The following is a 15,366-nucleotide window of genomic DNA, read 5'->3' on the forward strand; positions in this document are numbered from 1 at the left end:
CTAATAAAGGTTAGCTTTTCAGAAAGGTTAAACTAGGATTGGGCTCATTGCTTTAACATAGACAGATGAGCAAAGGGACAGGTTGTTCATATTTTCTCTGACCTCGTACATTGTTTTCCTAAAGTGTTAAGGTGTTTCACTGTTACTTTTTAAATTTTATTTTACAAGATTTAGAAGCAAAGGTATGTATAATCCAAAACACTATTTCTCTTTGAATTTAGAAATTATATACATAGCCTTTCTTTTCTCCTGTACCTCACCTCCTAGGTTCTGTGGTTGTGTAAGTTTGAGAATTTTGAGGGAAGAGAATGGTATAAAAGAGATGGATATTTCTTACATGGAAAACAAAGAATAAAGTACATTTGAATCACTAGCTGGAACAAGTTTGATAGAAACACCATTCATTTATATGGTCATCCTTGGTTCTTTTGTAGAATTACTGTTGACTCACAGTGTAACCAGGTGTTCATTACTCAGAATTTTTATTTAGTAGGAGATGAAGTCTGTATTCTCCTGCACGTGTACCAGAAAAGAATGTTTAAGGAGATTTCTTGTTAGAAATTTCTGAATAACTTTTACAAATGTTATAGCTATCATCAGACTTATTGTGTTTCCACTGGATATGTGGCTGAGTGTTGGTAATATTTGGATTTCTTTCTCACTGTCTGAAAGTGAAACTGAGAACCAAATGAGTTAGAAAGAGTTACGAAAGAGAGAAGGAAGGAGAGACGTGGCAGTGACTAGTAGTCATCTCTGAGTCATCAGCAATGAATGCCACTTTACTGGAGAACATTCAGTGTTTCAAAACCCTGTGATGGGCAGCTCCTTGATTTCTGACTGGTTAGTTTCTACACATCATTGATACCTCCAGGTTCCTTAGTAGACAGAGGCCACTTGGGACTTAGTTTTTATGAATATCATGTGGTTTTATTAAATTTTTTTTTTCTTTAAGATTAAGATTTCTCAATCACTTTCATTGTAACTACATGAAAAAATACTATTTGGGGTAGATAGAATATTAAATGGATGGCCAGTAAGATGGAGGTTGTTAATTTTCAATTGGTAACAAATGGATATAATTCTCAGTAGATCTTTAAATTGAAATAAAACCATCCTTCCCTGAGCTTTGAGTTGTTATTAATAGTCAAAGACTTTACTTGAGTGTTACTAGGAAAAGAAACAGTAATTCAACTGTTAAAGTAAGACTATCAAAGATTGTGAGTATAAATAGCTCAATAGTTTGTGACTGAATAAAAGGAAACTTTTTTTTTTTAACTGTCAGTGTTCCTTCGGAGTATACTGCCTCTAGTAGTTAGTGTTTAGTCATTGGTGCCATGGAAAATAGATACCACGTGCTGATGAAATACTCTGTTTTGCATTGTTACTGGAAGACTTGTAAGTGTACTTTAAAAATACTTTGGGCTTGGCCTGTCTGATAGAACTTTGTGCAGTGATGGAAATGGTCTAGATCTGCATCGTGCAATGTGGTGGCCATGTGTGAAATGTGGCTAGTACAACTGAGAAACTGAATTGCAAATTGTGTTTAATATAAATGTATTAAATATTAATATAGATATAAATAATCATACGTAACTAGTGACCACAGTATTAGACAGCACATCTTTAAATATTTGAGGACTGAGCAGCCCGTTTGATAACCCTTACTTCACTGACCAGTCATTAAAATATACTATAGTTGTAATTAATATTTACACTTAGTACGTTAATTGAGGAATGTGTTGTTTATTTCAGGTCTTTGTTTATATGTCATCTTCCCAATGAGGCCCTTCTGCTTGCACAGTTTATAATTTAGCACCCTCTTTCTCAGCCCATTGTATTCCCTTTCCCTGAATAATTTTTTTTCTATAGCACTTATCACCGTCTAACATACTAGAAAGAAGGCATAGATTTTTCCCTCTTTGTATCCAGTCAGTGTTTCCAACACCTAGAACAGTAACTGATACTTCAGAGGTGCTCAGGACATTTTTTGTGGAATGAGTAAATGAGGATTGTGGTTTCCCAATAATAATACCCCAATTCATTAAGCACTTATTTTGCATTCTATGGCAAGCACTGAGTTGGATTAGCTATATAAAGCGCACCATGGCCACTGTTCTCTTCTGTAATAAAACATTTCTTGGAACCATTATTTGAAACAGAACACTGAATTAGCTGGCATTAGTTTGACTCTGCTGTAGAATTTCAGAACCTGAAGGGAGCTTGGCAATAATTTGATTCAGGTGCCTGATGTCACATAGTGGATTAAAGTTTGATAAATGTCATTTGTATCCTCTTCTCATTTCCCTTTTTCCCTCATCCACACAACCTGTGAATCTTTTTGCTCAATTTTTTTCCACTTCTTCTCATCTCCATTCAGCTAGTTCTTTTTTCTTAATTAGGACTTTTTTTAATTAATTAATTAATTAATTTTTGGCTGCGTTGGGTCTTCGTTGCAGTGCATGGGCTTCTCATTGCCATGGCTTCTCTTGTTGCAGAGCACAGGCTTTAGGTGTGCAGGCTTCAGTAGTTGTGGTGTGCGGGCTCAGTAGTTGTTGCTCGCGGACTCTAGAGCGCAGGCTCAGTAGTTGTGGTGCACGGGCTTAGTTGCTCCGCAGCATGTGGGATATTCCTGGACCAGGGCTCGAACCCGTGTGCCCTGCGTTGGCAGGAGGATTCTTAACCACTGAGCCACCAGGGAAGTACCCATTCAGCTAATTCTCATTTTCATCTACGCCTACCTTTTCCACTGACTCTACTGTACTCTGAGGAACTACCTAATCCCTTAACCCAACCAGAAAGAAATGTTTCATCTTTCTTAACTGAAACTTTCCTGCTTACTATAATTTTTATAACTAACTCCTGAGTTCTAGAAACATCTCCTGACCACTAGGGCATCCCTAAGAATTTATTGTCTTCAAAACAAAAACTTTAAGAGAAAGCAAAAAGAATTTCTGTAGCTCCAATTTCCTAGCCTGAGGTCTCTCATTCCATGGATCTGAAAGCAGTCCTGCTGGCATAATTTCAGTTTCTTTCTCCCATAAACACAGTCCAACATACTGTAGGTTTGTAAACGTATACATTACTTCATGCCTGCCATATGTATAGCCACTGTGATGTAAAGGCATAGCAGAACCTCCCCATTTTTTCCTAAGGAATGGTGATACTTAAATGTAAGCATTCGGTGGAGGGGGGGAGTCATTTATATGAAGAATCTAAGTGGGATGAGAAGGATCCAAATATATTAAGCACTTTCAGTCATTAGACTATAATTTAGAGATTTCTCTTATTTGATCCTCACAAAAACTCTGAGTAATTATCTCTATCTCATGTAAGTTAAGTAATTGTTCAGCGTCACCTAATCAGCAAATGGAAAAGCTGAAATTTTACATAGTTATGCATATGTAACTCCAAAGCCTCGAAAGCTTTCCTCCGTTGGTAAGCCATGCTTCCTTCTGGAAGTGGGGGTAGGCAGGGGACAAGAGTTACAGTATTTGATGTAGAATAGGTGGGGCGTGTGTTCATTTTTTGCCTCCAATGAGCCAGCCACAGAAAGAAACCAGTGTCATTGGGAGTAAGAGGGATGAGTATCTGGTGGTACCAGTGGCTCCCCCTTAACTTTAATCTCTGTCTTTCAGCCTGTTCTTCCAGCTAGTTCACATGGAGTAGAAGTGCTTTCTGCTGAGGATCTTGAGCCTAGCAGTCGTGATTATATGAGGGTTTATGTAAACATTCACCTGACACATTTGTCTTCTTTGAAAGTTATTACGACTTGCAAAGCAGTAGATTCTCAAAAACCATCATAAGCATGCCATTTTTTCACACAGAATTGAGAGTTTCACAGTAGTTCTCAAGATTGTTTGGAATGATAAACTAGTCTATGGTCTTGACATTTCTTCCAGCCTTCGTCTGTGGCACTTTTTGCCTTAACTGTCTTTTGCTGCCAGATTCTGTGAGCAAAGCTTAAAGTTGAGGAATGCTGTTTCTTCCCTTGTCCTCAAGGTTAATAAATACTTTTTGCATGTCCACCGTGCACTGAGTCGTGCCAGGCACTGAGGGCTTAAGTGTAGGCACATCATGGTTCCTGCCCAGCAGAGAAGTCATGCAGTTTAGGGTGATACATCCGGCACCATCAGTCATGAGCAGCTCTTTACCTCTCCAGTCTTAACTCTTGCTGCCCTTACCTTTTTCTCACCTCTGTTATTCCTTCTATGACTGACTCTCTCAGATTTTAGAAGTCACTTAATTCAAGATATTTTCTCTCATCTCTCAGGAGAAAGCTAGATGCCCCCAGCCCCATCAATATGTGTTTGTGTAGCACCTAGGTACTTATCATGCTCTATTGTTGATCCTACTTATTTGAACTGTAATCATCTTAAGGACAAAAACTATTTTTTTTAGTTCCAGAGCATTGCTGGGCACATAATCAGTGATCAGGAAATCTTTGTCTGAATTCTGCTTGAGTGACTAAGAAAAGACTCTTAATAGTGGAAGCAACATTTGAGCCAATTCTTAAAGGATGGGTAGGAGTTCCCTAGATGGATCTGGGAAAGAAATTCCAGGCCAAAGGAGTGGTTTGTACAAATAGATGAGACAATGAAGAGTTTACAAGTGACTAGCAAGGCTTTCTAATTTCCACATGGAATATGAGACAAAGGTTATTAATTGTAGGATTTTATCTCCTATTCAGAGCCAGCCAGACTAGATTAGAGTTAGATGGTGGAATAAAGAATAGAAAGCTGCTCCCACCCTCAATTATATATAAAGAAGTTGAAAATTAGTCTTTTACTTGAATATGTATCTGTGTGACCTGTTAAATAATTTCTGTTGGTCAGCCTTTCCAAGAGGAAAGTGACTTTCTTCCCAACCTCTCACTAGAGCTCACCTCCTTGAGACATCTCAAACTTAAAGTGGTATGCTGAATTAAGCTGAGGGAGATGTAATTGAAATAGCGAAGAAGAGTTTACTCTCCTAGGTAAGCCAATTTATATAGGTACCTCAGCATAAAATTACATTTAAATGGAAGCATTGTACTTTTGTGATTGATCTTGTAAACTGTTTATTGACAATATAAAGCATGTTCTCACATTAGTGTCTGATGTGCTGGCCAACAAAAAGTTTTGGAATTGTAAGTGTCACTAAAGGTTTTGAATGTTCAGCAGTGTTTGTTTAGAAACAGTTCTTCGATAAAATGAGACTGCTTGGGGGCGTCAATTGCTATCTAAATTTAAGCTGTAACTTAGATTCCTTTGCATATTAAACTTTATAAGGCCTTTTTTGCTCTTTCCCTAAATAAAATAGGAAGAGATTCACAAATTTTAATCTGTTACTTGCCCCATTCCTTGAGGCAATAAGCTGTGGAAGAAAAGTACTCTAAAAAGAGAGTATCTTATTAGGTGACACTTAAGAGAGAGTTGTCTACTTCTTATAAAGTTGAAGTGAGAGTTACCTTTGCATTTCTAAAATAATACATGGAAAACTAGAATGAACACAAGGCCTTACTGTTAAATTTTAAAGCCATTAGTAGGCCAATACTTTCCCCTCTCCCTGCTTGTCTGCTTTTGTCAGCACAAAGTAAATATTGATTGTTAAAATGAAACTGAAACATGCTGGTTAGGGAACATGTGTTGGTTTGGTCCATAGGTGACAGAATTAGAATCTCTGAGAGATTTGTCATTGTTGTAGAGTGTGGACTTCCCTGGGAAATGAATATATCTTTAGGAAATAAATATTTCCTTGGCCATTTATACAAGAGCCAAAGTGAGTCCTGGAGTTAGAATCAGGAGTCTTGGGTTTTAGTCCTGTCTCTGAGCAAAGCATTTAACCTCTTGAACCCTCAATTTCCTTCTTCCGTAAAGAATAGGAGATTGAGCCAAATGATCACTAAGAATCCTTTTTCTAATCTTTGAGTTTATTGCTGCTTTCAAATACCCAAGATCAGCAGTGAGCCAAGTCAAGTTGGACATTTAAATTTGGCAGGTGGTAAACAGCAACCATATGAGGATCCTTAAATCTATCTGTTCTACTCTTGTATAATTCTGTCAACATGAACTAGATTCTGTAATACTGTTTCTGGGCTCTGTGTGTGTGTGTGTGTATGTGTATGTGTGTTTAATGTGCCTGGTTTGAACTAATTCATGATAATACACACATCTGGGCTGTTCCATCTGTTTAATGTTTCTGTGCACCAACCTGATTGTGTTCACACTTCCTCCTTGGCCTGCATCTTCCAGTTTGCTCTCTGGATTCATGGTACAGAAATGTCATCCTCTTCCGTTTCTGACTAACCTCCTTGTAATGACTGGGTTTTCTGCCATGTACCATTGTCTGGTTGCCCCTGACCTGCCCTCTCCTTTTTTGACTTTTTTTTTTTTTTTACTATAACAGCTGTGATAGGTATTGCTTGCATTTATTGAGAGCTTTCCATGTGCCAGGCACATTACAAAGTGCTTTATTTCTGTTCATGTCATTTAATGCCTTGTACTGGTAAGTATTGTTATGCCCACTTTACAAATGAGGAAACTGAGGCTCAGGGAGGTGAAATAACTTGCCTAGTGTTAACAGCTAGTAATAGATCTGGAATTAAAATTTTAGTGTCTGCCTCCAAAGCTCATCTTCTTAAACAATATGCTGTATTGTCTGCATGATGATGATAACTACAATATGCTGAGCACCTGCTAGGTGCTGGGCAATGCATTTGCCACCTTTTGCTTCCCCATTTTACAGTAGTGGGTGGTGCTCTTGCACATGATCTGCTTTTAGGCTAATAAATGTAAGGGCCAGCTTAGAAGGAATTTGACATTCTTAGATTGGCGCATTCTTTTAATGGAAAATTCTGCTGTTTTTTTCCTTTTATCCTTTCCTATTTTAATGGTCAATATCATAATTTTTTTTACTATTACCAGTACTAACAACTGAGTTTTGCCCAAGTGTACACTTTTTTTCCTTACTGATGCCTTAGCATTGTCGTTTTCTTATTCCTTACCTTTGCTACTTTTTTAATAAAAAGCAGATAATAGAGATAAGGTAATGGGGAAAGAGGAGCAAGTGCTAAGGAAAGGCAAAGGAAAAATCCAGATACTAGAAATCTTTCCGAAATTTCAGTTTGGAGAACAAAGTTTTAAACTAAAAGCTCAGTTTTAGGGGTAGCTGTCATTTGTTAATGGAATATTAGGGCTTTGACAAACACAGGATTTAACCTCAGTAGCCTTATTCTCATCTGATAATAGGGTAAGTAATATATTCTTCACAATGCCTGTTTATTTGTGGTGATAATTAAAGGACATAGACAGTATAAAACTCCTTAATACAGTGCTCAGAATTGTTAGTTCCCCCTTTACCTTCAGATGTTAAATTCATCAAGCTACATCCTTAATATTTATGTATATGACTGTATATAAATTAGTTATATCTGAATAAAAAAAAATCAGCATGCAGGCTGGCCCTTCCATTGCTGCATGTGGTTAGCTGATACTGCCTATGTATTATATGCAGCACATAGGGCTACTCCCTGTAGTTTTGTATTCCTCAAGATCATTATTGAACTTCAGCAGAAAGAGAAATATTGCATAATACCTTAAAAATATTCATTTCTAGTTTACTATTTTAGTAAGCAAAATTTTCAGAAATATTTCTTTTTATTTTTAGAAAAGGTATAATTAATTCTAAAATATTGTTCCTAATGTTATTAATTCCCAATACACAGATCCTATTCTGCTCTGAGTATGCCACTCACAGGTACGAAATACAGTTTTAGAGCAAGCAGTGAAATGTCAGCATGGTCTGATTTTGAGGTAAGCCTGTATCTAAAATCTACCTTTGAATGGACTTCTGCTCCCATCAGCTTGGTTACGCATAACCCTGATGTTTTTTGTGTGATTAAATTTACAAATTCTTTGGTAGACTCTTGAGCAGCCTCCCTTTCTTCGTGACTGTGAGTCTGGAAAGTTGTAACCCAGCTCAGTGTCAGAAAAAGTAGGTGTGGACTTTGAGGGCTGTGCCGCTCAGCAGCTAGAATGTGGTTGGCAGTCTCCTCCCCTTCCTGCACTTGAGCTCTTCACAGTGTGCACTCTGGAATGACAGGCATTCCTATGTGAAGAGAGCCAGCGTGAAGACATATTTGTGAGAAACACCAGTGCCTTGTCCGGGATACAGGGAAACAGAAACTCCTGCAGATTAACTGACTTCCTGCCATTTCCTGATGTCTGGTGGTGACACTGAGAGAGGACTGCATGTCCCCTCCTTACGTGGATTTATCGTTTAAGAAAAGTTCGCTTTGGTCGGGGACAATTTGTTGTTGTGAGACACGAGACAACATAATCATGGGGCAAGCTGACATCTCCAGACCGGTAAATCCAGATGGAGTTGGTGAGTAATAGAAGGCAAAGAAACAAAATCTTGACAGAGGCAAGGCAGATCTGTAGGTGAAGTTGACTATTTTATAGGAATTTGAATGTGAGGATTTTGATGTTTTTAACTTTGGGATGTTTATCACTTTGTGAAGAATAAATGAAAAATAAGTTAATTTTTCATTCAGTTATATTAATTTACCACTCATAGTTGTGTTTTACTGGATCCTTTTGGACTTTTTAAAGACAATATTGCTAGTAAACCATCTGTTAATTTCTTGCCCTTGCAGAACATAAGTGCTACAGGAACTCATGTTTAGAAATCAATGGTGTTTTACTGCTCTTTTGCAGGACTTGGGCAGCTGATATATACGTGTGGTATAGAATTAGAATTGTTGACTTCTATAAACAGGACCTGTGTTGTTTTGTTTTGTTTTGTTTTGTTGGCTGCAGCATGCGGGATCTTAGTTCCCCCAACCAGTTCCACCAGGCCCCCTGAAGTGAAGCACAGAGTCCTAACCACTGGACCACCAGGGAATTCCTGACAGGACCATTTTTGAGATTTGACTTAATTTTTTAGACTCAGTTATATAGTTTCCAAATAAGTCTCAGGCTTTTTCCATTGTGCTCGTGTTTCCATTTCTCATAAGGCAATACTTGGTATAAACATTGCTGAAGGCAGTGCTTTGCGTTTGAAGTGTTATTGTCTCAGAGATAGCTGGAGACCAGGCTGATAAGTGTAGCCAGAGTTTCAAAGCATATAAGTGAAATGGAAGTCCACTGTCACTAAAAGACTCATTTTCCCAACCTTGTGGGGTTTTGTATAAAATGAAGATAGAAAGGTGGGAAAGATAGATTTAAGTGTATGCTCATTAAAGGCTCCCTAAATATAAACAAAGTGGGGAAAAGCCTGTGAACCATTCCTTGACATTATACTTTTTTTTTTTTTTTAAGATTCATACCTTCTCATACCTTCTCTTTGATTTATGAAGCAGCAGAAAACATGTTCAGTCCCAGGGTACTTTTTTTTTCCCCCTGAAATGAAAAATGTTAGTGACTTTAAAGAAAACCATAAAGTGTGGGAACACAGGTAACACGCCCAAATGGGTCTCATGATTTAATGTAATTTCATTTCTAAAGGTATGTTTTCCCCTGAGAACTTTCCAGATGAAATTCCTACAAAGTACTTTTCATATTTTATTGAAACTGAAGCACATGGATCGCAAAGTGAGTCATTCAGCCACAGATTTTTAGGACTGAAATCAGAACTTGACTTACTTTACTTTGATCACCAGGGCTGGGTCCATATCAATTCAGTAGCTCAGTAGTTTTGTTTTGTTTTTATTCCCTTAATGAAATCGTTCTCATTGCGTTGGCCGAAAAATTCATACGATGTTAACGGAAAAACCCGAATGAACTTTTTGTCCAACCCAATGGCTGGAAAAGGGTATAGAGGAAAATATAAAGGACCCTCTGGGGCCTCTCCTCAGCTTGAGATGAAATTAAAAACAGAGTTGTATCCCACCCCACCCCTCTCTCTATGCCTACATTCCCTTATGATGGCATTTTGCTTGTTTGCTCCCAGAGGTAACCACTCTCCTGAATTTGGTAAATTCCCTTTTGGGCCACTAAATTCTCCTGTGGTTTCTACTACAAAGGTGGTTCTCTGTTAACAAGTCAGGATGTAAATCATGCTAGGCATTTATCTATGAGATGGAAATGAAAGGTCTTTGAAAAGCAAGAAATGGGTAAGCAGGTACAGCGTACTAATGAGTGGTAATATTTATGAAGAATGCCCATTTAACATCTATATACTAGACAAAAAATTTCATCTCAACAGATAAAGTTTCAGATTTTTTCTGCCTATTAAAAAAAAGTAGGGCTCATCATTCATCAATTTTTCCTTCTACCAATAATCCTAATAAAAGTCCTGTGAAGTGGGGAGTTCCCTGGTGGCCTAGTGGTTAGGATTCTGGGCTTCCACTGCCACGTCGCAGGTTCAATCCCTGGTCTGGGAACTGAGATCCTGCAAGCTGTGCAGCGCGGCCAAAAACAGGATTTACTGAGATAAAACTTTCAAATAATACTTTGTAGTTCTCAGTCAACATAAAAAGCTGTTTCTGTGTTCACTAGAATCCTTTACTATGTATCATATTAAAACAAACAGCTAAAAAAAAAAACAGCTGATTTAGCACATGTCCTTAAATTAGGCACAAGATCAAAGATATTTATTTATTTATTTAGCTGAGCCGGGTCTTAGTTGCGGCACACGGGATCTTTAGTTGCAGCATGCGAACCCTTAGTTGCAGCATGCATGTGGGATCAAGTTCCCTGACCAGGGATCGAACCCAGCCCCCTACATTGGGAGCATGGAGTCTTAGCCACTGGACCACCAGGGAAGTACCAAGAATTTTAGTGAATTCTACCCAACCATTTAAGCTGGAACTTTCCTTCTCTCTCTAACTTTCCATTCCCTCTCTCTAGCTCCGTTTTTTTTTCCTCATCATATACCTTTCACTCAATAATTAGCCTCTTTTTCCCCCACTTTTCCTTTGTATAAGATTATATTGCTTTAAAAGATGTCATATTGTAATACGGGAATTCCCAATCCCCAGGCCGCATACCAGCATCCCCTCATTCATATTACTGCCTGAACCATCCCCCACGCACCCCCCCATCCATGGAAAAATTGTCTTCCACGAAACTGGTCCCTGGTGGCAAAAAGGTTGGGGACCACTGTTGTAATATTTCCTCTTTCCTTCATTCCTTTTCCATCAGTATTCGATTCATTTTACTCTGAAATTTGTTGTTACGTGTTCTCCCACATGAGAATAGGAGTGGTTTTGGGAAAGGTGCTTTAGAAATAATTTTGTTATTTGGAGGCAAAGTTAGTAAGGAGATTGCTGGATGAATAAATTTTAATATAGCTATAGAACAATATTAGCATAGAAATAAATAATCGATGGATTAATTAAAAATAAACTTCTTCATGAGACTTGAAAGAAGAACACTTGGCATTATTTGGTCACCAGAATTATCAGAGACATTTCTCATACCTATCTAGATCTAAAAATAAATGCTTCTGAGAAAGAAGGAACAGGTATACTTTCTTCATGTAATCCAGGAATCAAGAGAAAGTGTTAGGGGTCTGTCATGTACTCCTTAAAGGATTTTCTGTTGAATACCAATCAAGAATTATTATTCCCTCTTTCTGCTTCAGTAGATTTTCTGAATGGCCTATTGTCACAACAGTATATTCCCTCTTTCTACTTGCAGGTTAATTTTGATAGGTTTAAAGTTTTTTTCCATGAGACAATATATTTTCTGGCACCTCACCTTAAAACCTTTCTCTCAACTTAGAACTTTTATCAAAAAAGTATACATATCAAATTGCCAGAGTAAAGCAGCATCACTTCTTGACGCAGTTACAGTCAAAGATCTCTTTTCCCAGAGTTGGAACCTCAGACCTACTTGTACCTGCAGGTACAGAGAGAGACCTTCTCCCTGGCTATCTTCTTGAGTACTTTGCCCAGTTCTATTTCCCAAAGGTCAGAACTATGCAGTATTTCCAAGGGAAGTTATGGGCCTGCCCTAGACAAAGCCTGCTTTGTTCATTAGTGGCAGGTTTTGCTTTCTGTAATTTTGTTGTTTTCTAAAACAGTTTTTTAAATTCAATAATAATCCTCTTTCAGAAGGCAAAAATGAGTATAAGTACAATAGTGTAAGTACCATAAATTAGTGTTCTCCATTTACAGAATTCTAATGCTGTTAAAATGATTGTATAAAAGCAAGATCTGTTTCAAGCTAGATGGGCATAAAAGATAATTAAACAGAACCATTAGATTATAAAAGTAATTGGCCACAATATATTTAAGTCAAACCATTATGCCATATACCTTAAACTTAAAAAAAAAAAAAAAGATAATTGGTACCTCTTGATAATGGAGTATGTATCTCGTTGCACAAAGCTATGTATTTTTAAGTTTCGGACAATAACTGATTATTAAAAGTTTTGGGGGTAAAATGAGAGAATTTTATACACTTTAAATCTACACATTTTTTAAGACCCGACAAGGTATAAGAAATAGGTGTGGAACTAAGACAGTCCCAGTAATTTTGTTGCTTATTACTAAGCCTAGTGAAGGCTATCTTGAAAACTAAGTTATCTGTCAACTACAATTGCCTGTGCCTTACCTTGCCTTCCAACGTGAATGACTAATTGGTTGTAAATCAGATTCTCAAATGAACTAGGTTTACCGTTTAACCCTGTTTTATCCCTTATCTCTAGCAAGTAATGTAGGTATAACATGTATCTGTAGCAAATAGTTTATGTGAAGATGAAAAGTGCTAAGTTATTTTTTAATAATACTATACATTTATTTTAAAATCACCTCAGAAATTCACCTGGAACAACTAAACTTGAGCTAAAAAACATTGAATTAAATGTTGACCAGGAAAAAACTTAGGGTTGAAGAAAGAAACTGCTAGAACTCTGCATAATATGTGAAATAAGAAACAAGCCTCTGAAATGTGAGGTGCTAGCTACAACTTGGAGGAGGGAGTAAGTAGTTTAAACACCGGGGCATAGTTTCAGGGTACTTCTCAAACTGGAAACTCCAAACTGTAATTAGTTATCTTCCTCTCCTAACTCCACCCCCTCCAAAAAACACCAAGACCTCCAACTCTGTGAATTGCTTTCCTAGTGGCCTGCGGCTGCATGACTTCTTTGGAACACACAATCCTAAAACTATAGCCAGCATTCTACACCCTGTTTTCTGGCAAACAAAGGGAAACAGGGAGGGAAAAGCCACCTTGTTTTGGTTCTCATTGGAAAACAGAATGAGACCATGAGGACATTTTAAATTCCATACTGAGTTTAAATAGAAACAGTGGGGTATCCAAATGTGACTCCAAGCCTGTATTTCTTCTGTCAAATTGGAAATGGGGGCTTCCCTGGTGGCTCAGTGGTTAAGAATCAGCCTGCCAGTGCAGGGGACACGGGTTTGAGCCCTGGTCCATGAAGATCCCACATACCGCGGAGCAAGGCCGTTCACCATAACTACTGAGCCTGCACTCTAGAGCCCGCAAGCCACAACTACTGAGCCTGCATGCCACAACTACTGAAACCGCATGCCTAGAGCCTGTACTCTGCAACAAGAGAAGCCACCGCAAGGAGAAGCCCACGCACGGCAACGAAGAGTAGCCCCCGCTTGCCGCAACTAGAGAAAGCACGCGCACAGCAACAAAGACCCAGTGCAGCCAAAAATAAATAAATTAATTTTTAAAAATTGGAAATGGGAGGGGATGGTCATAAAATCAGAATTGTTGAGAACAAATATTTGGTTGATGTGCAGGTTTGCTTATGAACAGTTTCAAATTCACCTCCCTAAGCCCTTTATTTATGAGTACAGAAACAATATTTGAGGTGTAATTGTATCATTAAGAATAAAAAAGATCGGGACTTCCCTGGTGGCGCAGTGGTTGAGAGTCCACCTGCCGATGCAGGGAACACGGGTTCGTGGCCCGGACCGGGAAGATCTCACATGCCGCAGAGTGGCTGGGCCTGTGAGCCATGGCCGCTGAGCCTGCGCATCCGGAGCCTGTGCTCCGCAACGGGAGAGGCCACAACAGTGAGAGGCCCAGGTACCACCAAAATAAAATAAAATAAAATAAAATAAAAAAGATGGTTTCTCAATACCTGAGTATACTTTTTCTTGTATAATTTATTCATCCATCAGTTTCTCTTTCTTTCTATTGCAGTTTTCTAAGTGATGCAAGTGAATTTTCTTAAAGTCAGACAAAAATTCACAGTAGGAAGCCTGAATAGTTTCAGTGGATCCAAGAATGCTACGGAGATTAGTGGCTTCAATTAGATCTAATCAGCCACTGCTAAAAAGAATTTATGCATACTTTAAAACCCTTTATTCCACAGCTGAAAAGTTTACACCTGGTGAATTTAGATTACCGTTAAATTTGGTCTCTGGCTCCTTTAGCACAAGGTTGTACTCACGGTGAACAAGGGTGGTATTCTTAAAAGAATATAGGACTAGAAACTGTTGCTTGGGTGATCCAAACCTACTTACTTTAACATGTGTCACTACTCCAAGAAAATGTCCTTGAATGGTTTAATTTGCTTAATACTTCAGACTATGATTTTTATGTAGGAAATATTTTTTTTTTTTGGCTGCATTGGGTCTTTGTTGCTCAGCGCAGGCTTTCTCTAGTTGTGGCGAGCGAGGGCTACTCTTCGTTGCAGTGCGTGGGTTTCTCGCTGCAGTGGCTTGTCTTGTTGTGGAGCACGGGCTCTAAGCACGCGGGCTTCAGTAGTTGTGGCACGTGGGCTCAGTAGCTGTGCCTCACGGGCTCTAGAGCACAAGCTCAGTAGTTGTGGCACACGAGCTTAGTCGCTCCGCAGCATGTGAGATCTTCCTGGACCAGGGCTCGAACCCGTGTCCCCTGCATTGGCAGGTGGATTTTTAACCACTGTGCCACCAGAGAAGCCCGGAAATAATTCATTTTTATAGGAACCTAATGTTTAGAAAGAATTGCTTACTTTTATGTACTTATATATATGCTGGACTTTATTAACTGTTATGATTTGAAAGCTCCCACTTTCAAAGTAAATTTGTTTTTATTCCAATTATAAAAGCCATACATGTTCACTGTAAAATAAAAAAACACACACACAAAAAATAGAAGAAGCTAGAAGAAGCACAGATATCCTGTAGTCCTATCATCAAATTATATTTACATTTTCGTTTAGTTCTTTGCATTCTCCTTTTTTTTTGAATTTTTGAATTTTATTTATTTTTTTATACAGCAGGTTCTTATTAGTTATCTATTTTATACATATTAGTGTATATATGTCAATCCCGATTTCCCAATTCATCCCACCACCAACACCGCTCCCCCCTGCCCGCCACTTTACCCCCTTGGTGTCCATACGTTTGTTCTCTACATCTGTGTCTCTTTTTCTGCCCTGGAAACCGGTTCATCTGTACCATTTTTCTAGGTTCCACAT

General features: G+C 38.3%; 1 protein-coding gene across 14 annotated transcripts in view; it reads left to right on the plus strand.

Moving 5' to 3' along the window:
- PHACTR4 (phosphatase and actin regulator 4) overlaps nucleotides 1–15,366 on the plus strand; it is a 103,170-nt gene that overhangs the window by 47,447 nt on the left and 40,357 nt on the right. For 3 of the 14 annotated variants that reach the window (XM_032649377.1, XM_032650065.1, XM_032649980.1), the window contains exon 3: nucleotides 7,703–7,790. The exons of 6 other annotated variants lie outside the window; for them this stretch is intronic. In XM_032649377.1, the coding sequence (XP_032505268.1) occupies nucleotides 7,722–7,790 (69 nt within the window). In that variant the 5' untranslated portion in view covers nucleotides 7,703–7,721. Of the gene's footprint in view, nucleotides 1–4,954; nucleotides 4,973–7,702; nucleotides 7,791–7,819; nucleotides 8,365–15,366 lie in introns of those variants that run through there. 5 more of the 14 variants (XM_032649641.1, XM_032649143.1, XM_032649222.1 and 2 more) reach the window with 3 other exon arrangements.

The sequence above is a fragment of the Phocoena sinus genome, chromosome 1 (assembly GCF_008692025.1).
Source record: "Phocoena sinus isolate mPhoSin1 chromosome 1, mPhoSin1.pri, whole genome shotgun sequence".
NCBI lineage: Eukaryota > Metazoa > Chordata > Mammalia > Artiodactyla > Phocoenidae > Phocoena > Phocoena sinus.